Source organism: Triturus cristatus, chromosome 5_1 (assembly GCF_964204655.1).
Source record: "Triturus cristatus chromosome 5_1, aTriCri1.1, whole genome shotgun sequence".
Lineage (NCBI taxonomy): Eukaryota > Metazoa > Chordata > Amphibia > Caudata > Salamandridae > Triturus > Triturus cristatus.
Window position 1 is genome coordinate 281250251 of NC_140587.1, and position 27112 is coordinate 281277362.

A 27112-nucleotide genomic window follows, 5' to 3' on the forward strand; every position below is an offset into this window, starting at 1 on the left:
CAAAGAATAAGATGTGCTTTAAAACAGTCAAAACCAGATATGGACATAGACACAATGCACACTTTATATTCGGCAGCAAACATCTAATATTTGCAACACTGCCAAACTGCAGAAGCGCACTATAAAGCACTTCACAGAGAGTAAGTCACTATTATCACAAAAGAGAAAGGCAGATCGCATGTGGATGTCGCAGACCAATACGTACATGAGCTTCATGCTTACAGTGACTGATTCACTAAAGGAGGAGAGCAGTTATCTTAGAAAGAGGTTAATCCAGTGAGGACGAAAGATAAGCCAGTCTTCTTGGTGAAGAGTGGGTCTGTCAAAGTTTACCTCCCACACCAGGTTGAAACTTGTCTGCTCAAAGACCAACTCCCTGTGGATTTTCCATCCTAAGGCATGTACTGAAAACTCTAAGAATTTAAACTAGAAATTCACTGAATCTACGCTGTGCGAACTCAGGGTGTATTTCTTAAGGTTACAAATCTGAAGATTGCCTTGCAGACCACTGGGGGGGGAGGTTTGTTTAATTTATTTATTTTATTTTATTATTCATGAAGTCCTCGGATACCAGGATGGCCTCAGGGCACCAAGACACAACAAACAAATAAAAAGCCTGACAAGCAGCAATGGGGATTAGCATAAGAGAAAAGTCTTGAAGGCGCTTCTAAAAGCTAGGCAGTTCTCAAGTTTCCTCAACTCAAGTGGTCGTTTATTCCAGAGCCCTGGAGCGATGTATCTGAAGGGGTGCCAACCAGCACGTGCCCTCTTCTTGAATTAAAGACATTTATTTAGTAGTTTCATATGGATATATCTTTTTTGCTATGTTTATTTGAGTACATTATTCAGGATCCACAGCCTTTAAATATAATCTTGATGCCTCACTTAATATTTATATGAATGATTAGAGGAAAGTACCTCAGGGGAACCTGTTTAGCAATGTTTGACACCCTGCATCTGGTTTGGCATCTAGTTATCTATTTATGAGTTTGTTTGGAGAGTTAACTCTTCAAAGCACAAAACATCTGCTTCAACGAGCACACCTTTTCTGGTGTCCATTTTGTCTCCTTCCTTTTCAGACAGAGCGTAACATCAAGTCGTTTGAACATGTACATAAGAATTAAAGTTATCAGTGGCTCATTCGCCCGATCCTGGCACAGTTCCTTGTTTCGCGCTGAAGCACAAAAGGACTGTCCAACCAGGGCATGGCTTCACTCGTTAATGCGCTTGGTAAAGTGTATCCCCGAGAGTGTAAGAGGGCCTGGAATCTGGTGTTGACAATGAGCAGTTGACAGCACCTCCATAGAAGGTGGTGGCATGTATGTTATGGCACTAGAAGTGGCTCGTGGAGCAAAGAGGAAGTGTTGTCAATACGTCACAGATTTACCACTGCACCAATCTGCCACCCTGGGAATGCACACATGTGAAAAAGAAGCAAAACTAGATACAAGGCAAATGAGAAGAACACCTTACTGCAGGACACAAGGAACAACACACGGTCTGCAATGGAAGCAGTGCAGCAGTGGGTCTGCAATTGTGAGGCACAAAAAGTGAATCTCCAGATGTGAGGTAGGTGGCACCCACAGGTCTGATAATTAAGGACTTAATAACACGATTTATGAAAGTTATAGACATACTCGAGCCTTGCCTTCAACTCTTAGAATATGCACATGAAACCTACAGTATTAACATACTTTAACAAAAACCTTACCCTTTTATTTATGGTACTTTTCCTCACATGGTAAATGTTATATATGAAGTTTACCCTTCATTCACACACCCGGTGCATACGGGAGACATTCATGCATTCACCCTTCTATCTAGATCATTTAGCAGCTGGTAGTCTAGGAGAGAGGGGAATGAACTGCAAACGTTCAGTAATGTGCATAAAGTTACAACTCTTGCTGCTCAGCTTATTTGCATATTCCGCTCTTATGACACGCCCCTACATGTCACACCTTGGAACAAGCATTTGCAATGCAATAGGTCTCGCATTTACACGAGTTTGAGCTAGAGGCATTGTAAATGACAACACCTTTTATTTATGTTTTTTTATTTAAAACATAAATAGAAGGCATTGTCATTTACAATGCCAATAGCTCAAGCTTGCGTAAATGTGAGACCTATTGTGACTTGGGCAATGTTGCATCGGAGAGGCGCAGCGCGCTGGGGCCAGTGACTAGAATCCCCCACGAGGCGAAGGAGAGTGTACGGGCAGACCCGAGCCTGACAAGAGAAATGCCACACAAATGCACACTGCCCGAAATGTGGCCATTAGCGAGAGAGGGGACTATATTTTATATACACCAACAACCTAAATCCTTCTACACTTCATATATTGTCTCCCTCTATGAAAAGTCCACAGACTGAATGTGCGTGCATGGTGCTATGCTGGGTTGTCAGATGCTTTTTTTTTTTTGGGGGGTTTTGGGCGGATTTTTTTCTCATTCTTGTAGCCGGCACTGGGCCAGGTCATGTGTGACCGTAGGTAGCCAGAGGCCTGCACTTTGGAGAAGGAAGGAAGTAGGGGTGTGACGGGGGCGACACGGTGAAGGGAGAGGGAGGAAGTGGCAGTGCAGTGTGTCCGCTGCGCCGTGAGGACTTGTTCATGCGCTTCTAGCCACTGGGGGTCAGGGCCGAGATGTCGACAATGCACGAGCGTATTTTTAAAAATATTTCTTTAATGTCATTAAATATTCAAACATGTATCACCGTTTGAGAGGTGTTTTTTTTGCACAGTGATTTGTTTTTCACTCGCAGCCCCTCCCCCCGGGCTCAAGCATCCACAGGGACTCCGCTCAGCTCTTACGCCAGTGCATGCAGACTGCGCAACCTTTCACCCCGCACAGCCCACAGATAGGCGTTTCACCCACTGCAGCTCATGCTGAGTGGATCTGTCACTCAGACCCTGCAGGTTACACCAGTGCGCGATGGTCTGGACTCTGGAGTAACTTCAAACAAAATGGAAAGATGGCGCAGGGCATTTTCCGCCAAAGTCCAACAGCCCCATTCCCCACATTGCAGTGAAACCAAGCGTGCATCGTTGTACAGCTGCTAGCTGAAGGAGCGCGAGTGGCGTTTTAAAAATGACATGCATTGTAACATTTTGCTTTTCATTTCCAATTAGTCTCATAAAGGCATCAACCCCTGTTTAGAATGAGCTAGCACAGTGCTGGCTGTCGATTAGCGCAGTCAACGTGTAGAGCCTGCTGAAACTGAGATAAAACCATCCTTCTGCAGTTGTGGCTGAAATGTGTCCAGTTTTTGGAGCACGACTGAAGACGCTATTTCCAAGAGTCAACACTGCACTCAATCCTATAGGCTCCGGCGTCCGACCACAGAGCTATCCCCGAGCTGATAGGGTCACGCAACAGACTATGGATTGCATTCTGCACGATCGTGCATGAAACCCCGGCTTTTGCCTAGCAAAGTGCTGGAGAAGGCAGGCACCCGGCACGCACCACTCTCCTGGTGCTCTTGCATGTTTCACGAATCACGGCTCTGATTGATCGGAAGCAATAGTTATACATCCTTGTGCCACTCGTGTCGCGATATTACCACAAAACATTCAGCGGTAAAATGAGGTGGACGGGCGGGTTAATGGCCAACATGTAATTGTGGAGAACGTGCAAGTGTAATTGTTAATTTGTGCGCTCGCCTGTTAATACATGCAAGCGTGTATTGGGTAAAATTAGAACAGCACTGTGTGCGCTAAAATAATGTCTGTACGTGCGCGAGACAAGCCCGGCTGGTAAAGTGGTCCGGACGCGTCTGCCCGCAGCGCAAAAGTGAAAGCAAATTTGGGGCGCGCGTTTGGCGGGGGCGGGGGAGCGCATTCCAGGCGGGGGAGCGGACCCTTTTAAGTAGGATGCCAAACAGATTGCATGGTGGCACGATGCACGTGATTGTGCGCGTGCTCGCCATGCAATCCGCTTTTGGGAGCACTTTTGGGAGCCCCTTTACAAGAGTCTCGCTGAGCGATCGCTTACGCGATAGCCAGCGAGACCTAAAAATCCGCATACTTGGCTGTACATGTGCACTCTTATGTAATATCTCTGCAGGTAGTGGGAGTGCAAGTTGATACAACACTGCTGGGAGAGCCTTGAGTAACGAAACTTGAGAGGCCCCCTGAAAAGTAAATGGAGAGGCCCCCCACGATCTGGACTCAGTCAGGAGCTCTCGGGTCAGGGGCCCACTGCCCGGGCACAGTGCTGGGGGGTACCCTGGAGCTTTGGGCAAACGCACTGCGGGGGCTAATGTTACGCCACTGGCACAGGCAAGGAAATATCGGACGTAAAAGCAACAAAATACAAGTGACACCTAAAAAAACTATATTGAGGAACCAGGGATCAGAGAGCCTAGCAAGATATAAGATGCTATTGGGCACCCTGGTTCATGGCAGCCAGCAGATACTGCAGTAACCAAACACCCCCCACGATGACGCAACGTCGTACAGAGGTGGACATCTGTATCGAAGCCCAAAAAATGGTATACAAGGGGAGAGGATGCCCACAGAACAGAGGGGGAAGAGGAGAAAATGGCCACAGACCAGAATGTACGACTGTTGCTAAAATGCCATGCATATAAACAAAAGAAGGCCTACAAGCCCAACAGAAACCATTTTCATACACCGTACCTTGCTTGTGCAGTAGAAGTGTAAGGATTTAAAGCACGAAAGTCATTCAACAGAAGTTTAGAAAAATCAGATCATGGATCTCGAGTGCAGAGTATAACACTTTGCGTCGTACATCAGATGGGTTACCACCATAACACTGAGCTGGAAATAGTGTGCTGCAAAAGAATCGCAGCCAGTATATCAACTGCAAGAATACTGTGAAGGTAAGTATGTACAAGTACAGATTTGCTATACTTAACTCCACATGTATGTACCTTGACGAAGTCCATCTGTCTGTCTATCTATCTATCTCCGAGGTATGTAAATGTGGAGTTATAAGTAAATATTCTATACTCGTATATATACTTACCTTTACAGTATTTTGCTGGTCGTTATTTTGGCTGTGATATTTTTCTGCTCAATCTTCGGACATGCAGCCCAGATGGTGCACTACCAGAACATGGAGTATGAATTATCATGTCCTGCAAATGTCGCAGGCAGAATACAGACTACAAAAATACTGTGAAGGTCAGCATATATAGATAAATAGAGATTTACTATACTTAACTCCTCATATATGTACAGTGACAATATATTCAAGGTACGTAGGTGTAAAGATAAAGATACTAAATCTTTACCAATATATATGCTTACTTCACCTTCATCTTGTGGAAGTAAATATTCTTGCTATATTTCTATTGTGCAATATTTTGTGCTCAGTATTTCGACACAGAAACATATCACACACACGTCCCACACGTAAGGGAGCTTTATGAAAAACTGCCACTTTCGTCTGCCCTTCTACTCGCTCCTACTCTCCCCGTCCAACCTTTTTTTATCCTTCGTTCTCACTCGAGCAACCTCTCAGTAAGATAACTGCTCTCCTAAAAAGACCTTCTTGAATGACCTTGGAAAAGCAACAGCCTATTCAATCAAGAAACATTTTACAAATCCACTGCTTGGTATTCGTATCGCACACACACCGGCATGGGCATATCTGGACTGGCCTTAGGGCCACTGGGGGAAACCCTGGGAGGCTTGAGGACAAGAACCCACCTGCAGGGCTGGCTTTGAGAGCAGCACTTGGTTTTCGTTCAGGAATCTCTGTGATAAGCTGCGGAAGGGAAATCTCGCTCAGGCCTACTGTACCAACGCATGTAACTGGCGGTTATTTTGCCAGCGTATTTGACTCACTTGGCTGCATCTTTAAAAACACATTTTTGGAAGGACAGCGCCCCAAACGTCCCAGCACAAGGTCTTGCTGTGCTCAGTCACTGCAATATGGGGTTGGTATTAACCCAATTTTCATTGTTTGCTAATGCACTCCTGGTCAACAAGCATTTCCTAATCAACAAGTACTCCACTCCCACAGCTCTCTGCTCACCTGTACTTTCCATTTTGAAGAAAGTGCCAAGTCTGGAGCAGAATTTACCAAAGCATGTTCCTCCAACATCCTGTGGTGGCAATTTGGACAGTATGTTCTCCTCGGAATTGACCACTTCGATGACTAGTTTGCAGCACTCTCCAAATCAGGTCCCATGGCTCTTCTTCTGGTTGTAGTTCATTTGCACGACCCCACCACTCCTTTTTGCATACCTCCTTCACTAATTTCCTCCCTGCATCACTTCTCAATTCCTGTTTTCTCATTCATTCATTAAGCCTCTCCAAATATACGCACTAGAGTCAACACTTCCACCCCCTGAGTAACCTCTTCAGTGCTCTCCTTATCCGACTTCTGACTGAACGTTCAGACGCCTCCATCTATCCTTCAATTGCCCCCTTACCACCAGGCAAGACCTTTCTATACCTTCTCTACTTTATTGTGCATGCCACAATACCCTTAAAATGATGAAACCATAGAATGTTGTAGTATTTTGTTCAGAAATGTATTATACTGAGTTAATGCAAAGCACGTCATACATTATGAAGATGGTAACACCTGAAAAAGACTGAGGCGCACCCTAACACTTTATTGAGTTACTAATTAATTTTATCATTGTTCCAAATTACTTCCATACTATTGTGTTGAGAAGGCGCATATCCACATAATTTAAATGGATTCCAATGCAGCGCTGCACCATCCAGGACCATGCTGCAGAGACTGCATAACCTGTATTAGATAAGATGGTTCTTACTAGGGGTCCAAATATCGAACCGGGCTGAGTCGCTGAAAATGTACACCCTGCACAGTGTCGGACAGCAAATGTAACTTTGTGGATTTTATGAAATACCAAGGGGTTACCTTACCCTTGCAGCAGCCACATGACTGACCCTTGCAGTATAATGAGCCTGTTACAGTTATTGATGGGCAAGGTGCCAAGAGCAAACCTAGAGTTAATTACAGAAATAGATAAACCCTGGCCTACAGGAAAAGGTAGCAGCCTCCCTGGGTTTTCTTTTAAGGGGAGAGACTATGATGTGTTTGTCATGAGTTCTCAATTGAAGATTGGTCCAATGCCTAGTGGGCCGATTTCTTACCACATCTAGGTTAGCGGGGTGGGAGATTACAAGGGGTATTGAGCTGAAAGGAGAACTGCCTAGATAGTCCAGATTTAGTCATTAAGGAAGGGAATTTATATGTCTTCTTTCCTTTCTCTTGCATACTCAACTATAGTGGACCCTTAGAAGGAAGCGAAGTTTGATGTGTGCACCCGGTCGATATATACGGGGGGTAGTTACAGCCTGGTAATCTTGCTTTTTTTTTATCCCAGAATGTATCTAATAGATTTTTAGAAAGAAGTGACGTGAGGGGTTTTCAAGAGGTTCCTCATGCAGGGAGGAGGACATACCCAAATGAACTTAATTTCACTTCCGCAGAGTCAGAGACATACCTAAAGATTAATCCCTGGCTTCCAAACTTTGTTGAATAATGGACTTAATTTGACTGGTTAAGGTCTTGGGGTACTGCCAACTTCAAATCTGATTTAATAGAGTGAATCAAAGGAAATCTACTGACTCTGATCTTCCTTATGTGTGACCGTCCAGTCATACTATGTGTATGTTTATGCCATATACCGGTGAACACAAAACAGCTCCCCTCGCTGTCACTCTCCTTCGCTGTATGAAGTGACTTTACTTCCATAAACTGCTAAACGGAGGGGTTCTAATGTCCAGCTGTTACCCTGAATCCCACTATCATTCTTATATTGTACTAAGTCCTCTCAGCCAGTTTCCGGCTCTGCAGTTCTGCAAGAGCAGCAATTACAGAAGTTTAAATAAGGATCAGGTAAGATCTTTAATGTGTGTACAATGACGCTGTTTGTTTTGGGCTTTAAAGCAAAGGAACATTTTGTATGTTTATGCCCGGCGGCTGACAACTCAAACATCCTATGCAGTGGTCTCTTGGGTACCATATGTACTCACGCTGTCCATCATCAAGACTTACTACAGCATTTGCTTGAATGATTGTGTTGAGTTTCCTGATTGTTTTGGGCATTAACAGAAATACCTAGATGGCCGGAGGCTTCTGAAGAGCCTGGATGTACCATATTTTGGCACACTTGCTGAGATCCACAAACATTAACATGGCTGCCAAGTGGACCCATGCCATGTGTGACACCATCCTAAAGCCCAGGTCTTTCAGCTAGCAGAAGCATTTAGCAAGCAAGGACTTGTAGCTTCTCGTTTGCCACTGAATGCACGGGCCAGCCAGCCCCAGCATGAGAACTGCTGCTGGGTAAAAACTCAAGGACTGAATTATTGTTCCACACATGACATGGGGCTTCATGGTAGCTAAGCTCTAGGGGAATGATACAATATTTGCACACTTCTTGAGATATGGGGACATGTTAGTAATGAGACAGACAGGTGTGAAGGTAAGGATGCATTTCCTTTGCAATGGAAAACATTCTGTTTGATGAAAAACAGCATCTTGCAGACAGGTTGTCACCCTCCATAGCTTCATTTCATGTGGCTCCTGAATGCAGGATCATACTTCAGTCTACACTAGGCAGATCCATAAGAACCAGGTCCAAGCGGCCTTAGTCAAGCCTTAGGATACTTCAACAAGATCTCTTCCCTAGCAGCACTGCGCTTATCTTACAACATAGTGATGGATACCTGGATATTTTTCCTGTTGTGTCTTTCGTATGTATGTGTGTACATATAAACATATATATTATGTATATACATATACACACTTCACTGTTATTGTTTTTAGAACTCTTGTTATTGTTTAATGTAATACCACAACACAAAAGCATTATACAGCAGCAAGTTTGGCCATCAAGTCTAGTCTCTCCGGCATTGGCATGCACACGTTAACGGTCTCTGAAGGTGTTTCCACCATGGACCCTAGGTCTTCTTGTCCTTCCTCAGACCCCCCTTGTTTATACACTATCTCTTCAGCCTTGTGCAGTGTCCATTCCCCCAAGTCGTTCACTGGCCGGAGCGGCTCTGCCTGACAGGTCACCATTGTTTTAATTTATAGATTTGTTTTAATTGTACGTTCTATAACTTTGTTCACTGTAGGGACTTGGAAACTGCTGGAACGAGTTCGCATGATATGGGATTTGAAAAAAAATGCAAATTAATAGCCACAACTCTAGTGCCAACTCTTACCTTAGCTAAACTGTTGACCCAGTCTCTGTATTTTAATATCAGATCAAACTAGAGTTTGAAGAGGGAAATAAGAAACCCTTTATCAGCATCAAATGCGGAGCAGTAAAACGTGTTTGCGATTTGTCAGGAAGGACGCACAGGTTAGGGAGAGAATGACCACTTGCATGATTGTCACTATAAACTCTGACGTCACACTGTTACTCAGATGTCAGGCACTTTGTAAGACGAAAGACACATTAAGGCGAAGTTTGGATCAGTGGTTTACTAGGGATGCACTGTGCCACAATCAAGAAAAAATGGACCCCTATCTGGTTTGGTAGTAAAAACAGCCATAAGTGGGAAGCAGTGTGCCCCTCAAACTCCTTGACCCCAGTGTCACTGCACCTGCTGCGCTACAGATACCTAGGACCCGCGTTAGGGACCTTTCCAGTTACAGCACCAACTTTACGAAAGAGTGGTAAGATGGTTTACTTGAGACTAAGAAACTCAGGAGAGGTCCGAACGGTGCAAAATATGCGTCTGAACTCAGTCTTGTTTGAAATGAAACCCCATTAACATTCGGTAGTAAATAAATATCACACATTGTGATATAGAAAGGTGTTACATATAAAGGGTGTGAGCATAGGAGAAGCAAAGAGCATATTTGTTGAACTTATATTTGCTAGAACATCACACTTTAGGGGGGACCATGATTTTTAACATGCTTTGGAATGTTAAGAGATGACAACCTCTGTGGAGATGGCTTAAAGTCTACTGTTCTCCATGTAATTGTTCCCAGTACTATGCGAAATGAGTTCAGTGCTGCTGGAAACCAACCAAACAGAACATGGGAAAGAAAGTGGCCACAATCTTGACTACACTGTTATTGGGCGTGCACACCATCTGATCAGGAGGCCCTTTAGAGGAACAAAGTCTTCCCTTGGGAGTTATTCTTTGATTAACTTCTGGCAGCTTGGCCAAACATAAAGCTTGCTCCTCAGATGTGTATCTGTCGGGGTGTGGCGTAACATCTCTTCGCATTCGATTAAAGAAACATAGAACCCTGAAGGTCTAAGCATGGACTAATAGAGAAAACAAGCATTATCTAAATGCTATGAAATACAAGAAAAGTAAATAAGATCTACTCAGAAGGTTGACCGATTCTGTATGAAAGTATATATAATACTAATGAATGAATTAAATTAAATAGGAAATGGTAAACAACCGGAAAGCTTTGCAGGATCCCTTCTGCGACCTTCGGCTCACGTTTGGCTGGCCGGCGAGTGCACACGCCTCAACTAAAGCTGGGGTCATTGCAGTCAAGCAGTGCACCTTTGGACTTAAAGTGTTTTGGGTTGAAAAATTCAGCCCAGTAGAGCAAAGCTGAAGCCACAATCTGTCTATGCTTCCAATTGTTTTGATAAGTGGCGTAGAAAATTTAGAAAAGTAGAGGAATTTGAAGGTAGTATGTTCCAGGAGAGATGATCTCTTCCAAAGGCTGATCAGTAGTGCAAGGTCATTGGAAGCTGTTTGGACTTCTTTAAATGGGGTTGGAGCTCTACAGCTTGCGTCTGCTCAGAGGCAGTTCTTCAGGCCTATATCTTAACAGGGATGTAAGCCCAAGGCCTAGTTTTTCTGGCATTTATAGAGAAAACCTTTTTGGAGATGGATTTCCTCAAAGTGGGGACAAGGCACTAATCAATCTGGTAAGTCATTTCTTTCTGGTTGGTGCCAAACGGTCACCAGAGTCCACCTATGGATCGTCAGCAAAAGTGAAACCCATTCCACCAGTGGTAAAATTAAGACCCAGAAGAATTGCAGGGGTGGTAGCACTGTTACCTACAATATTTTACTACATTTTAGAGCTTTCTATATAAACCAGTGTACTTAGGCACAGTTTTAGCTCCCCACAGGCAGCACCACTGGTCACAAACAGTTGGGCACTATGTTGGAAGCCTCTCCAAAAATATGCCTAGCCACAGCAACCTTAGGTCAATGCAGTCTGTGCTTTGACTTCTTGGATCACCACTCCTCTCAAGGTCACGCGCACAGTGCGCAATCAGTTCTTGGTGACAACTCTCTCAATGTCTCTTCTGTCAAGTACTTCAGTCTTTCAGTATTTACTACCTTCTTTATGGTCATCACTTGTTCAAGCGTTGCCTGAGCCCGGTGTCCAGTCAGACTCTCCTCCTCCATGGGCAGTCCCTGTTCCTCCATGGACTGCTTACTCTTCTAGCAGTGTTGCACCTCCTTTTCCAGTTCCATGGGAGTGAGACTGCTTGCAGGGGGTGACATGGCTGAATTTAGAGAAGCCTGGGAGTCTGGAAGCTTGTGATATTACCAAGCTTCTTTGAAGCCTCCTCTACTCATACACATTGTCGAGGTCCTTCTCATGACCATGAAGCATGGCAGGCCCCTGGGTCTAACGCTAGAATACGTAGCTGGTGAATAGCTTCCTAATGTAACTAAGCGACAAGCATTTTTTGGGGTAGCTGGTCCCTTTGATCTAGGTCAGAAGAGAAAGTTCTGGATGGTGTAAGACCCGGGGGAAGACACCTAGCACGAGAACCCTGAAACAGGACGCACTTGGACATACTACGCTACACTGTGGAGGGGGTTGGAGGGTAAGCCACTGGGTTCTGGGTGGAGAAGGGGGGGCTCATTTGTAGTGTAACATCAGAGCTCTAATTGTATGTTATGTTTTAATCAGAAGTGTCTTTTAAACGTGTCTCATACTCTTCAATATACTCTGGAAATGTAAATACAATGTTTTCCAAATGCTTGTAAGCTACACCTTTGCGCATATATTTAGTATCTAATGTTCGCGTACCAATTGAATAGCACAGCACAGCACAAAGCCACATGAGAATGTGGACATTACAGGTGACATGGTGTGGCATAATTCAGAATGGTATAGAGGTGCACATCCAATCATGTTAATGCTGCAACCCGTGGATTTTCTGTTCATGGCCCACATGCATGGGTCTGAATGAGCGCGTACAGTTCTCGCCATGGGAAACCAATGGAAAGGGAGCAGTAGAAATCCAGGCTCTGTGCAACTGATGTCGACACAATATTCAAGCAGGTACCTGGAGGCTGCCTTACGGCTGCATTTAATGGAGCTGTCCATTTGTATTTGTCAGCACCTCCTATCATAGGGGCCGATTCACAAACAACCTGGACAAGTCGTAAATATTAACGTTGAAGGTTTCCTCTGCTGATTACATGTCTGATGTTTAGGGGATTCATAAAAATGCGTAGCACTACTCATGCGTGTCTACCTAAACACTCGTTCCCTGTTGCTCCACACGCATTCCTGCTGATTACGCAGAAAACACCAGAGTAACTATTGTCGTTAAGCAATTTCACACAAGGAACTTTATTTCACTTTATTCTTCATCTGGAAAATGCTTAAGTAGAGAAATTCCTTTCTCCACCCACAGAAAATAGGTCAGTGTTGAGGGAACGTTTCCAACCCATTAACTCCATCCTTTATTATATGCAAGTTTACGAGTGCAGAGGAGTGGAAAAACCATTGGGAGGGTTGTACAGGCTCATAAAGTTAAGACTTTGTTTGTGTACACCACTACTCTACGATCACCCACTGCTTCTCCCTTGGGAGCATCCAAGGTTCCACCCCAACCCTACAGCTACGCCAGACGTATGATATTTTTCACAGTTGTCAAGTGGAATTTGTGAATTGAACAAATAAGCAAGAATGTGGGTGTAAAAATGCAGCTTTCCCCCATCTGTGCATCAATTGGGTGTACAAACATATTTTGAATGAAGTCCCAGACTTTTCACATTCCAGTGATCCAGTGATTCATGGTCCAGTGAGGCAGAGGGATCTCTCCCTGGATTTCTAGCGGCCCCAGCTGCAGGAATCTGTACTTAAGCTGCAGGTCACAGTTTGGGCTCACACTTCTGGGCATGCTCCAGGAGAGTTGGCTCACAAGAACACCTGCTTCTTGCAGGGCCAGGCACAGCCCAGCTTGCAGTGCTGCATACACACCCGGTCAGTAGTGCTACTGATCCTCTTCTGCAAGTTGTGTGTTTGTGCACTGATTCACTACTACGTCCCTGGATGACATCAGCAAACATTGCACAGTCCCAGTAGCGGCTAGCACCAATGGGGAGTGGTGAGCTGCCAAATGAGAGATGGGTAAAAATAAACAAAAATATCACTTACCTTACCGCAAAGTATGTCGCCCTATTCCTCCTGCTGCACTCCGACGCAGGCCCCAGCCAACTGCCATAACCAATCCTGGCGCTGCTCTCACCAGCATGAGAGCAGCGCCAGGATTGGAGAGGGCAGCCTCACTCGCAGTTCCTGAGAACACTGGAACCCTGCACTTGCTCTAACCCAGCTGTCTGAAGACAGCTGGGTTAGAGCTTTCAAAGTGTGCAAGACGGCTGGCCAAACGGACATGCGCACTTTGGAAAGTGCCCAGGCAGTCCACCCTCCTCCCTACTGCTGTCACTGTGCCCCGCCCTGTCCTGACCCTTGGTTCGAGATGGGGGAGGAATAATAAAATGGTAATAAATTAACTTTATAACTATTTTATTTTCCATCTCTGGGGCTTCTGCAGGCATTTTAGGAGGGGGCAGGGACACTTCTCCGCTCTCTCGGAGGAGCCGCCCCCAACCGCTGTAATCTCTGGAGTTTAGCAGTCTACAATGATGGGGGCGAGGAAAGAACAGATTTTGATACAAACGTCCTTCCACTTGTAGTCACGCTTCCTTGATTAAAGTTTACCCGGTGTTCACCAACTGCCGGGTGACACATGCCAGGAGGAATGTTGGCAAAGAAGGATGGCAAATGGTGGTATGGGCGGGCTGTACGTGCTGGGAACTGCAGGCCTCTGTCTCCACTCGATGAGGTAGAGCACAGGAAGCGCCAGTGAAAGCTTCTCTAACCTGCCCCACCCATGGGTCTCACCCGTGCTTGGAAGGCTCCTGTCAGTGAATCAGTGGCATGAAGATAGGTCATGGAGTTCGGCACTCAGTGCACCAATTTATACATAACCTGCCGATCAGAGGATTGAATCCTCACACTCTGATGAATCACACAGTTGAGATCCAACAAATAGGAATACATAAGGCAGCAAAAATACCTCATTGGCTGGGGAAAGAGGGAGAGGAGCCCACTGTTGGGCTTTCCACTCGAGTTAGAAGTAAAGAAGCAGAGTACGGCAAATTCGGCGCACGTTTTCATACTGTCGTGTAGGATGTGGTCGTGAGTGGCAGACCATCACTGTATTAAGGTTAAATCAAATGACTATGGTTTTACTGACATCTTGCTCACAAGGCCTGGGTAGGCGATAACAAGGAGTTGCATAAACTTTCATGAACTGTATGCTATCTGCAGACCCTGCAGAAGTATGGTACCTTGCACATGCTCAATATCCTGTGCGCTTCCATGCCACTGGAGTCAAGCTACCCCGACTGATGAAAGGTGAAACCCTGAAATAGGTCTCAAGATGCTTGTTTATTGTCCAGGGAGGACCTGGCCTGGCAGTTCGGGCTGGACTGTTCCCGAGAGGGGCAGGGTCAAGACTGATTTGCATATGGCTGGGTCTGACTGGAATGGCATGGAGAGCAAAAAAGACAGGCCAAGATCTCTGTACTGGGGTGAATGTTTGACATTGTTCAACATTCTGTCCATCAATTGTTCTTTTTGCAATATCTTTCAAAGGCTTATTCTTCTTCCTGACGGGGAAGGCTTCCCTCCCACATTTACCATCTACCACCTATTTGACTTCTCACAAATCCTGCAGGCATGCATGGCATGACTGCAAAACTGTTCTTATTGCCAACAAAACAAATACAAAACATAAAAAATAGATTCAATTAAGTCAAACAGCACAGATGAGTGGGGAATCGCATCATATTGCCATATCACACTCGCCAAGTGAATTAAGAGTACGCACGGAACAACCATCTGACAAAAATCACTCCAATAAAGCCTACAGGTACATCTGTGCAAAATTGTGCAAAATTGATCAAGTGTAAAATACAGTGGCCAACTACAATGAATTCAATTGCCCTGGCTTCGTGGTCAGGAATAGAAGGCACAGACTGCAAGCACTGTATAACATGCATTTGCAATGCAATAGGTCTCGCATTACTGATAGTTTAAGGTATTGGCGTTGCAGATAATAATGCAACGCCAATAGCTCATACTTTCAGTAATGCGAAACCTACTGCATTGCAAATGCTTGTATAGTGAGCCAGAAACCAGCACTGTATGTCTCGGTGCAGTACCGCAAGCTGCTTCTAGAGTTCCCTAGTGAGCAAGGCACCAGCATTGTATGTCTCGGTGCAGTACCGCAAGCTGCTTCTAGAGGTCCCTAGTGAGCAAGGCTCCAGCACTGCATGTCTCGGTGCAGTACCACAAGCTGCTCTTAGAGGTTCTTAGTGAGCAAGGCACCAGCACTGCATATCTAGGTGCAGTACCGCAAGCTGCTCCTGGAGGTCCCTAGTGAGCAAGGCACCAGCACTGCATGTCTAGGTGCATAACCACAAGCTGCTCCTAGAGGTCCCTAGTGAGCAAGGAACCAGCACTGCGGACCTCTTTTGGTCACATATGGTACTGCACCCTGCAGAAGATATGGTAAATCCACCCTACCCATAATGCATTGCATGTAAGACAGTACTACGAGTAAATTCAAATAGCAATGTTCATATATACAATTAGGAGTTTTGAAATGTGACAAAAGAATTATTACATTAATTTCGGATTAGGTTGTGTGAAGCTGATGAAGGGAAATTTATAGACAGTCTCATATAAATGTGAGGTTTTCTAGGGAGCGAAGTAAACACTGCCAGCCTAGCTTAGGACCAAGTGCGTGTCTTGCCTGAAGCCTTTTAAGACAATAGCCAGAACCGAGATATCTGCTTTCTGCAGGAATGCGGGATTCCGTACGCCCAGTCGTACAGCCAGCTTGAACGGCAGTGGACGCACGGGCCATCTTTCTGGTCTGGAGGAAACGATTGCAAATCGTCTGGAGTGGCCATTCTGATCAAGGGAAGGCATTTCACCATGGACAAGGTCACCGAGCAGGTCAACGGCAGAGTGCTGGTCGTGGACGGCTCGTGGGACGGTGAGCCCGTTAGGCTCATCAATGTCTATGCCCCCCCGGAAAAGAATGAGCGACTTGAGACGTTCAGGGTGCTCAGGATGCAACTCGTAACCTCCAGAACCATTCTGATGGGTGGTGATTTCAACTGCATAGTAGAGCTGGATGGACGCAGTGGGTCTGGCTCTGCAGGGATGGATGTGACGTCCCAGGCTGTTGGTGGAGATGATAGGTGAGGCGTCCCTCCATGACGCCATCGGGTGCATGGGACCGAACGCCAGGAATTTCTCCTGGAGTAGGCCGGACGGATCCGTGCATTCACGGATCGACTTCCTATTCACCTCCCCAACAGTAAAGCCTGGGCGAAGCTCCATGGTCGCCGTCCACTTCTCTGACCACAGAGCAGTCAGTTTCGAGGGGGAACTTACAGGGAAGTTCCCCGCCGGACCAGGATCGTGGAAACTGAACTGCTCTTTGCTGGAAAACGAGGAGTTAGTGGCGAACCTCAGAACCGCGTACATAGAGTGGAGGGACATGAAGGACCTCTTTCACTCCGCCAGCGAGTGGTGGGAATGGGTGAAGGACCGGTTCCGAAGCTTCTTCCAGGATGCAAGCAGAGCTGCTGCACGGGAAAAGAAGGGGACGTTCAGGAAACTGCAAAGCAAACTGCAGCAACTGTACGAACTCGAGCTTGGGGGATGGGACGTGGGTGACGACTTGGAGGAAACCCGAAAAGGGCTCGCAGAGCACTTTAGGGAGGAATCCAAGAAAATCATCTTCCGGACCAGAACCGAGAACCTAGAAAAGGACGAGAAATGCAACTCGTTCTTCTTCAAGAAACTTCACTCGGCCCACACACCGCTGGTTGAGCTTCGGGACTCGGAGGGCAACCTCCAAGGGGAGAAGGAGGAAGTCATGAAAGTCGTTACAGACTTTTACGGCGACCTCTACTCACCTAAGTCGTCAGAGAGAGACCAGGCGGACAGTTTCCTAGGGGGGATCTCGAAGACACTGGGTCCGGAAGAGAGAGAGGGCCTGAACGCGCCCTTCACCCTGGAAGAGCTGCACTTGGCCGCCACGACCTCCAAGAGAGGCAAGACGCCCGGGAACGACGGCCTCCCAGTGGAACTTTATGTCGAACTGTGGGATCAGATCGGACCGGACGAGCTAGACCTCTACGAGGAGATGGTGGGCAAGGGCAGTATGCCGCAATCCCTGCGTGAGGGCATGATAACACTCCTGTACAAACAGAAGGGAGAGAGAGAAGACCTCAAGAACTGGAGGCCCATCTCTCTCCTCAATGTGGACTACAAGATTCTCGCAAAGGTGATGGCCAACCGCCTAAAGAAAGTGATAGAGAGGATAGTCCACCCTGACCAGTCCTGTGGGATACCGGGACGGCAGATCGCGGACAGTCTGGCCCTGGTCCGGGACACGATCGAGTACGTCAAGGGCCGCAAGGTCCCGACGGCTTTGGTCAGCCTGGATCAGGAAAAGGCGTTCGACCGCGTCTCCCATGAGTTCATGGACCGGACACTCAGAGCTCTGGGACTGGGTGACTTCTTCTGTGACGTGGTTAAAACAATGTATAGAGACATCTCCAGCACGGCATTAGTAAATGGCTGGAGAACCGACCCGTTCCCCGTCCTGTCAGGAGTAAGACAGGGCTGCCCGCTCTCCCCCCTTCTGTTCATCTGTGTGATCGAACTCCTCGCCGAGCGCATCCGACAGAACGGGAACATCAGAGGAGTGAAGGTACCAGGGAGCGGAGGACGAGGAGAAGTAAAATGCTCCCTCTACATGGACGACGTCTCCGTATTCTGCGCAGACGGACCGTCGGTGAAGGAGCTAGAGAGGACTTGTATCGAGTTCGGGAAAGCGTCTGGAGCAAAGATCAACAGCGCCAAGTCAGAAACCCTGCTCTTCGGACACTGGGCCCCCGCCCGAGACCCACTGCCATTCCCCATCAAGCAGGACTTCCTGAAGATCCTTGGAGTCTGGTTCGGAGGAGACGGTGCAGCAGAGAAGACCTGGGAGGAAAGACTAGCAAAGACAAGGCAGAAACTGGGACTCTGGAGCCTCCGGAAGCTGACGATCGAAGGGAAGTCTTTGGTCCTGCGGAACGAGACCCTGCCAGTGCTCCAGTACGTCGCTCAAGTATGGCCAGTACAGACCAGAACAGCTAAGGCCATCACGAGAATGATCTTCTACTTCATCTGGAGCTCGAAGATGGAGAGAGTGAAGAGGGCGGTGATGTTCAAGACCCACGACAAGGGAGGCAAAGGAGTGCCAGACATCGCCACCATCCTGAGAGGGACCTTCGTGTGCCACTGCGTGAGGAACACCCTGAGGTCCAAAGATGAAAGTCACGCCGGCTTCCTGATGGCCCGCTTCTTCCTACTGCCAACATGGAGGCGCCTTGGATGGGCAGAGTGGGTGAGCTCCGTCCCGTACAACTGGGAGACCCTGTGGTTCTACAAGGAAGCGGAGAAGTTTGTGCGAGAGTATGACTGTGTGGCAGTTCGCCCCGTCATGTGGACTCCAAAACTTCTCCAACGCCTGATCCGAGCAAGAGAGATCAGCGAGCCGATCGGCTCCCTCCCTTCAGCCACAGCGGATCACGTGTGGAGAAACGTTGCATCCAAGCGCCTGACAAATCAGCACAAGGACATCGCATGGATGGCCATCCAAGGAGGACTCCCCGTGAGAGCCTTCATGCACGCAAGGGGGCTCAACCGATACAAGTCCTGCCCGAGAGGGTGCACCGTGGACGAAACAACATACCATCTCTTCTGGGAGTGCACGTACGCGCAGGACCTGCTGAAGGCCCTAGGCACGGAGCTTAGGGCCTGGATACCTACGACCTGCATCACTGCTGACTGTGATGTATGGACTGTTCCCACGGACACATGCACTAGAAAACCTCCGGGGTTGCTGGAGGCTCCTGTGTTGTTTTAAAGATGTTCTCTTGTTTTCCAGAAACCGCCTGGTAGTAGGGAAAAAGGAGACATCGACCCTGGCATGCCGTAAAATGATCCACAGCCTCCTGCGAGACTACGCAGCACTGGACAGAGCAGATGGAGACAGCGACGACGAAACCGAGGACCCAAAGGGGTCCCCTTGTACCCTTGCACGGGGGGGGGCCCTGGAAGGCTCAGGCAACGACGGCGACGACGGCGACGACAGCGGACCCAAAGGGGTCCCCAAACCCTTAAATGGGGGGGGGCCCTAGAAGGGCCACTAAACTGTTTTTCTTCTTTTCTTCCCTTCAATCCAGGAACCAGTCTGGCAACGGGAGAGAGGAGAGGGAAGATGAAGACAGGTAGAGTAAATGTAAAAATTTACTGTATGTATTTGACTAACGTGACCTTTTCCCTTCACAGGTTAAAGGTCAACGGGATAGCTTGCGCACTTGTTGCCAAGTTTGTTACCAACGACTGACGAGCAAAAAGGGTGTTGTGGAAGGTGACGATTGATGTATCTGAACCAGAAATGAAAAAAAAAAAAAAAATAGTCCCTTGAGCCTGTAATTAAAACCTAGGGAGTAACAACACATCTAAAAGGGGAGGTCCTCATGGGAGGTTACAAGAAGAGACAAGATGGTACTAAGGAGGGACTGCTAAGCCTATTGACCAATGAAAAGCCACCATTTACAAAGAACAGGGACAAGAGCCAATTAAAAAGATGGGCGGAGCTTTATGCCCATATCTTGAATTCCTTGATTGGGAAACAAGGAGACCCTACCCACAAGGAGCCTGGGTATTATGTGCTGTAAGGAAACAATAGCTCATGTGGATTAATACTTAACAATATAGTATGTATTCTAAAATAATGATCAAAAAAAGGGGATTACGAGAGATGTCAGAAGAAAAGGCAAAGCCATACACGTAAGGTCTTTTTTGTGAAGAATGTTCTTCGTTTATATTACTAGAATATTTACACAGGAAGTGGACATAAATACACAATACAAATTGACATTAAACATGCAAATTACAAGTTACAAATTAGTGTCCCAATGAAAAAAACCTAAACAGACAAATAACATAAAATGCGACATACAAACAAGGATAAAGTACTCACAGGTACCCAGCCGGGTGCCCTGTGAGAGAGGACTCACACGGAGGCAGTTGCCCACTGTTATTCTGTACGCTTTTGATTTAGCGCGATGTAGTCCTCTCTCACAGGGCACCCGGCTGGGTACCTGTGAGTACTTTATCCTTTCACTTTGAGCACGGTGTCACTGTACACTTACACGCTAGACTTGTCCTGGACGATAAGGTGTCCCTATATTAGACAGTCCTGACGAGACCCTTTAAATTGGAATAGGGTCGAAACGCCGTTGACGCGATAGGCAAATCACTAAATCAACACTTATAATAATTAAGTGTTGCTAATTTGAATTATTACTTATTTGTGATTGCCTTTGTAAAGAGAAATGGAAACCTTGTTTGTATGTCGCATTTTATGTTATTTGTCTGTTTAGGTTTTTTTCATTGGGACACTAATTTGTAACTTGTAATTTGCATGTTTAATGTCAATTTGTATTGTGTATTTATGTCCACTTCCTGTGTAAATATTCTAGTAATATAAACGAAGAACATTCTTCACAAAAAAGACCTTACGTGTATGGCTTTGCCTTTTCTTCTGACATCTCTCGTAATCCCCTTTTTTTGATCATTATTTTAGAATACATACTATATTGTTAAGTATTAATCCACATGAGCTATCATATCTTGAATTCAGCATGTCTCAAAGGGACAGGGCAAGCGCTGCCTAGGTGAGACCTAAAAACATAGGCCGCTCACAGCAGTGTCATGGCCTACCTGGCTTCTGGGGACATGACACTCGCTGTATGCGTGGCGCATTCCTGCTTCGCCAGAGGCATTCCCAATGACCACGGTCTAACACCATGAGAGTATCAGCCATAGCAGGTGACGACCACCATATTCAAATCCCAAACTCTCTGAATGAGGTGTGTAGGCACACAAAGTGACCTGCAGTACCCAGTTACACACACTGCTCTGAAGAAGAGTGTGTTTTCATCACTGTGTGAGTTTTTCATTTTGAATTGCACCTATGTCAATTTCATTCCATGCTAAGATACGTGGGAGCATTATTACTTGACTTCACACCTCTGCCTTTCATTTTTCACATCATAGAACAGAACAGAACAGGAAGGCAAGCAGCCAATCAAGGTGCAAGGATTGCAGAGAGGATCTTAAGAGGGAGGAATTTATGTGAAAAAAAAATGTGTCACTATTTTAGGATTATTTCCGGGTCCCCATGCGTGGAACTACTATTTGTATACACCTACAATCCACCCAGATTTATAACATTTATTATAATTGTTTGAGACTACATAGGTAGATATACAGCAGCCAGCTATAAATATCTGTACATAAAACTAGCAAACAAAAGCCTGAGATTTACTGATAGATTACCAGATAGCTCCTGGCGGATAGATTTAGAAGCAAGTTAACAGAGAAACGGGTGATGGAGGCATACCCATACAATGCATGTGGTTTTAAATAAAAAACAATCATTGACTGGAAGCCAGTATAGGGAGCCCCAGGAGCCGATTACACATGGTCTTTGAGCCCTCCGATGATGGTCCAAGAGCTCTTTAGGAAGACCAGACCTTGCTATCTCTATTCTAACCAAGCGTTACTAAATTCAAAGGCACACATGCTGGCAACTTCAGGAGGATGAGAGAAGATGAGTTTGGAGCAGCATGTCTTTGTGCAAGGACTTCCCAATTACTAACTGCATCTACGCCTATGGGAAGCATCAGCACCACAACTGAACCCTACATGCTTCACCCATATGCAGCGTACATTGTTAGCCCAAGGGTGCCGGGTCTTGCCAGACTATAAGGAAGACCTACCCGTATTCGTTTCTACTCCTCCAATCTAGCAACAACATTGGATATGGCTTTGTTGCTTGTGCTGGGTTGTCACTACGCAAGTCCACACACATACACACTTTATTCACCATCTTGTGTGTTCTGTGTAGATTTCGGTCATAATATCAAAACCTGTAACACCCATGGTCGCTAACACCTAGGTGTGTTGTATAATGGATTTCCCACATCATCAGGGCAGAGATGCGCTTTACTTGAAATAACTTAAGCACCTAGAAGACTTGCTCACTCCTGAGAGGTACCGTGTGTAGGTGACAGCGCAGCCCAAGGCATACCTTAAGAACACACAACCTCTAGGGCACGGCAGGTTTGTGCCCAGTGTTTCCATCAGCTGTGGGTTAGAAATAAGGCAGCCTGCAGGTTTGTGATCAGGCGCTATTATGAGCAAGGGCACCAGCATGAGTGAGTTACACACAGTGTCTGAGTCATTATTATGCAACACCTGGAAGGTGTAATGTTTTTTGTCAGAGTAGAGAGTAGAACTAAATCTGGAGCGGCAGCGTCAGAGAACAAAAGCTGGACATGAATGTACAACTAGGTAGAGGAGTAGACACACTAAAGCAAAAAAAGAAGAGTAAACAGAGGCAAGTGTATACATCAAGTTGCCCATTACATAATCCCTGCCAGCATTAGTCGTTATGATTATGTACACAATGGTGCTGATGCCAGCCCTTTAGTGCCTTTTATGTGCTTTATCACATGGCGATGAGGCGGGTTATTTGTTTGTGACGTGGTTGGCGGCCTACCGTTTTGTTTTGGTTATTTGTGTACAACAATGCAACGCTTGGTGATTTTCTCTGCGTTTTGGTCCTTTTTAATGCTGCAAACCAATAGCTGATGTGTGAATGAAAAATGACAACCACTCTGGTGTGTAGACCATGCATGGAATCCCTGGTATCTGTGAAACAGCTCTATCACACGGCACTCTGTGCGACAGCCCCACAGCAGTCTCCCCTCTGATGCCTGCAGTCCCCGCGGCCTCGAGGCAGGAGCCGCAGCCCTGCATTCCTGAGACACTGTTTTAACTGTTTTAACTATAAGCCTTGCCTAGGCAGCGTTTGCGTTGTCTCTTCGAGACATATTGTTTTCAGCGCTTTTGGTTTGTTAGTTGGCCTGCCTTTCTAAATTCCTTTACTCTGGTTGGTCAATACTGTCTATTTGTCCCGCCTTTGTGTGCTTGGTTCCCTCCCAGCAGACATTACCAATGGTTTTTTTTTGATTGGTCATCTCTGGCCATTTGTTACCCCCTCACTGGCACCACTCCCTCCCTCTTTTGTTCATGCTCCTGCAACATGCCTGCAGCTCTCAAGCGCAACCCGCCTGCCAGCACCAAAGTGTGTCATGCAGGAACACACGGCGGGGTGCTGTGCATTGAAAGACTAAATCCTGTTGCTTTTTTATTAATTAGCTTTTTTTATTACCATGGCGCCCGCTCCACAGGCCGCCATGCATTTAACTTTAATGTTTTACAAGGGTGCTACCGTCATCCTCTGGTCCTTATTGGTATCTGAGGACGCTGAGAAAGAGGAGGAAGGGAGCAGCCTCCTCATATTCCTCTGGGACTTTTTGCCTTGCTCCGCCGCATGTTTCCCATGGTGCCAATGTGGGCCTTGCTGTACCTAGGTGTGTGAAACCCAACTGCCGGCTGATGTGTCTCCCTCATTCACGAGTTACGAGCGTACATTCCAAGAGGGCAGAATTACCCTTACTGGCCAATACCTCTCCAGGACACCCCGCCAGTTCCTTCAGAATGGAGAATATGTGTGCAGACATGGAAGTACTGGGTGACGTTCCCTATTCCGAGGGTTTTCATGCTCACACTTACCACCTGCTCTGTACAGGTGGTAAATGTGTGAAGCAGCATCTGTGTGGGGCAGGGGAGAGAAGGGCAAGATTGACTCTGGTGGGCGGAGGGTGTGGATTGAATACCAGAGGGAAAGTTGCTGGAACGGGGGACAAGGAAAGCCTCGTGCAGTTTTTCCAACCGGAACTACAAGTTGATAATATTGGGTCTGGTATTCATGTGCAGGAAGATCGGGCCAGCAGTGGTCAGAGGGAGTGGCTTTCCATATGGGAATTCTGCTCAGCCTTACTCGTATTCAGAGCCTAAGAGTCAAGACGATGCTTGCTTATGGTTGAGTCCTGTTGGCTTTATCTCTGTCCTTGGCCATGAAATACTGCATTCGGTCTGTAAACTTCCATAAGTCTTTTCATATAGGAGATAGTCTTTAAAGCCCAATTATTGATAATTGGGGAGCTGTCAGCCCCTTGGAACATGCTTCTCACAAGCCGAGCCATAAAATGCTTGTTGAATAATTCTGGATATTATTTTTTCATATATTTTGTTAGAGACGGCAATTTATTTAGTATAGCCAGAGGGGTCAACTCTTTATCACTGTTCATTGCCCCCTCTGGCGCTTGAACCCTAAATATCCCTAGCAGGGGAGGAAAAGGACTCAAGAGAAGGGGCACCTATTTGAGTCACTGCGGTGCGTGCAGAGTTCCAAAGGCAAAGTTTCCGTTTTACACGCCTCAATGACACAGATTTGCTAAATGTGTATTATATTGGATAGCAGGGGATTTTTTGATTTAACAGCAGTTGTGAAAATAAGAGAACCTACAAGCAGGGCAAGATGCTCAAAAACTCTCTGAAGCCCGAAAGGGTGGGCAAGGGGAGGCATGAATAGGTTGGTCCTGATGATGCTCACAAGAGTGATGGAAAGAAGGGTTGAAGTAGACCTCGAAAGTTGATGTCAGCCCTGACCTTCGACCTCCGCTTCCCATTGAATCTGATGCAGGAGAATGCTGAGGTTCCTCTGAATATATTCAATACACTTTTGTGGTCAACGCTTTATCTGTGTGTTATCTGACCAAAATCGGCTTTGCGATGTGGACGTCTGGTTTGCAACTGTTCTGTGATTGTTTAGTTACTGTCTCTCCCTTTAGGGCCACTGTTGATTTGCACATTTACATATCACAGTCCACAGAAGTACCAGCCCTCCTGCTGTTTGTACAGTGATGTTTTCCTAGCAAGGCAAATTGGTTTCTCCTAAGTAGCAGATATTGTTTTCGTTACTTCTAAACCAAATACATCTTTCATCACCATGCTCGGATGCTCTGCGCCTAAACAGAAATGGGGCTGCTTCACATCCGCAAGAGCAATGCGCATTTTCTCTGCATAAATGTTACGTGTCTTTGAAATTTCTAAGTATATCTTGATAATGTATAAGCAGTTGGGGTTGGTCTGGTCATAGAACGTTGCATACCCTGGAAAAGACACCAAAGCTCATTTGGGGTGGACCACACACTCCTCGGTGAGAATACCACAGAAGGATAATTGTGTGTCTGTCGTGTGGCCATATGTTTAGTGTTTCATGTCATTCGCACTCTTCTCCCGTTTTGTCACTGCACTTATGCGCACATTTGAATCAAACAGACGCAAGGGCCTTAGCATGAAATGATAAAATGATATAAAGTCTGAGTGCCATGTGGCCAACGCCTGAAGTGTTCTGGTGTCATGCATGACTGGCAAAGACAGCTCAAAACATGTTGTAGCAAGCAAGCGGTCTAGATCCCTTTCAGTCCAGTTTTAGAACCATGCATAGCACGGAATCTGCCCCGAAAGCGATAGCGGATTATATTACAAAAGGCTTTCTTTGGATAACAATCAGGCTGTACTATTGGTGCTATTAGACCTATCGGCCGCTTTTGACACTGTGTCACATCATAGATTACTTCACAGACTGGAGGAGATAGGAATCGGTGGGCGAACTCTACAATGGTTCTCGAGTTTTCCAAGTCAACGTACGCAGACCATTAATTTGGGTCCTTTCCGCTCTCGTACCATCGAGATCACCAAGGGAGTGCCCCAGGGCTCCTGCCTTAGCCCCACCCTGTTCAATGTCCAAGATTGTCAGAGAATTTGGGTTCACCCCATTCTCTTATGCAGATGATACCCAACTTCTCATATCTTTTGACAACAATGATACAACCTCTAAATTCCGCTTCCTGGCAGGCATCAAAGCGGTTTCAGAGTAGATGTCAGAAAATGTTCTCCAACCGAATGCTTAAAAGACGGAGATTATGCTCTTTGGAAATGCCGAAAAGCTCTGGGCGGCAGAGAGGTAGCCTTCAAACTTAAACAGAGCTCCGGTTCCCAAGTAGTCGGTAAAAAATGTAGGTATCCGGTTGGATCAGTCCCTCACAATGAAAGATCAAGTAAGAGCCACCACCTGTACCTGCTTCCATATGCTGAGTCTTTTGCGCAGTGTATTTCAATTCCTTCCACTCGCGGTACGCAATACATTGATTCAGGCACTAGTTATTAGTCGCCTAGATTACTGCAACGCACTTTTGGCTGCCCACAAAGGAAGATTTATTGAATAAACTTTAAGTGGCCGAGAATACTGCAGCCCGTCTGGTCCAGAATATGGTATCCAGAACAACCACTTTGCCTCTTCTGCGACAGCTGCACTGGCTACCTATACGCCAGAGAATTAAGTTTAAAATCTGCTGTATCGTATATAAGGTGCTAAACGGCAAAGGACCGAGCTATTTAACAGAAAAACTCCTCCCTTATCGGCCGAGTAGATCCTTAACTTCAGGGGAAAAATCCCTCCTCATCATCCTCTGTTTTATTAAGTCCCGCTCTGGGGGCAAGACCTTTTCCTATCTTACTCCTTAAGTGCACTGATTTCCCTACTTTTAGGAAACTTCTTTTAGGAAACTTCTGAAAACTGAACTGTTCTGCAATTGATAGTCTGGGTTGTTGCTCTCTAGCGCGGAGATACTCCTTGGAGCTGATTCAAGCACTTTACAAATTATTCATTCATTCATTCATTCATGTAGCTGTGCCTATACATGGGAGTAGAAGAAAAGTGGGAGAATGCACGCAGCGGCACCAGCAGAGCTCTACAATATTTAAAGTCTATCGTCTTTATCATACAGTTTAAAGCACAG

The 27112-nt window shown here is 46.2% G+C and overlaps 2 protein-coding genes across 6 annotated transcripts in view; one reads left to right on the forward strand and one right to left on the reverse strand.

Annotated features, from left to right (window-relative positions):
• Positions 1-27112, reverse strand: part of LOC146830728 (uncharacterized) — a 435729-nt gene that overhangs the window by 245620 nt on the left and 162997 nt on the right. The gene's annotated exons all lie outside the window — the stretch shown is intronic.
• On the forward strand, positions 16459-19465 carry LOC146830729 (uncharacterized). The gene is made up of 3 exons (XM_085605132.1): positions 16459-17132; positions 17937-19037; positions 19213-19465. Exons 1-3 carry the CDS (start codon positions 16459-16461, stop codon positions 19463-19465), a joined length of 2028 nt encoding a protein of 675 aa, XP_085461258.1.

Excerpts from the sequence above, each read along its gene's own strand:
- LOC146830729 (XM_085605132.1), top strand. The coding sequence starts at position 16,459 with ATGATAGGTGAGGCGTCCCTCCATGACGCCATCGGGTGCATGGGACCG. Across the intron at positions 17,133-17,936 it reads TCGGAGGGCAACCTCCAAGG|CGAACTCCTCGCCGAGCGCA; the intron begins GGAGAAGGAGGA and ends CATCTGTGTGAT. Across the intron at positions 19,038-19,212 it reads CATCTCTTCTGGGAGTGCAC|AAACCGCCTGGTAGTAGGGA; the intron begins GTACGCGCAGGA and ends CTTGTTTTCCAG.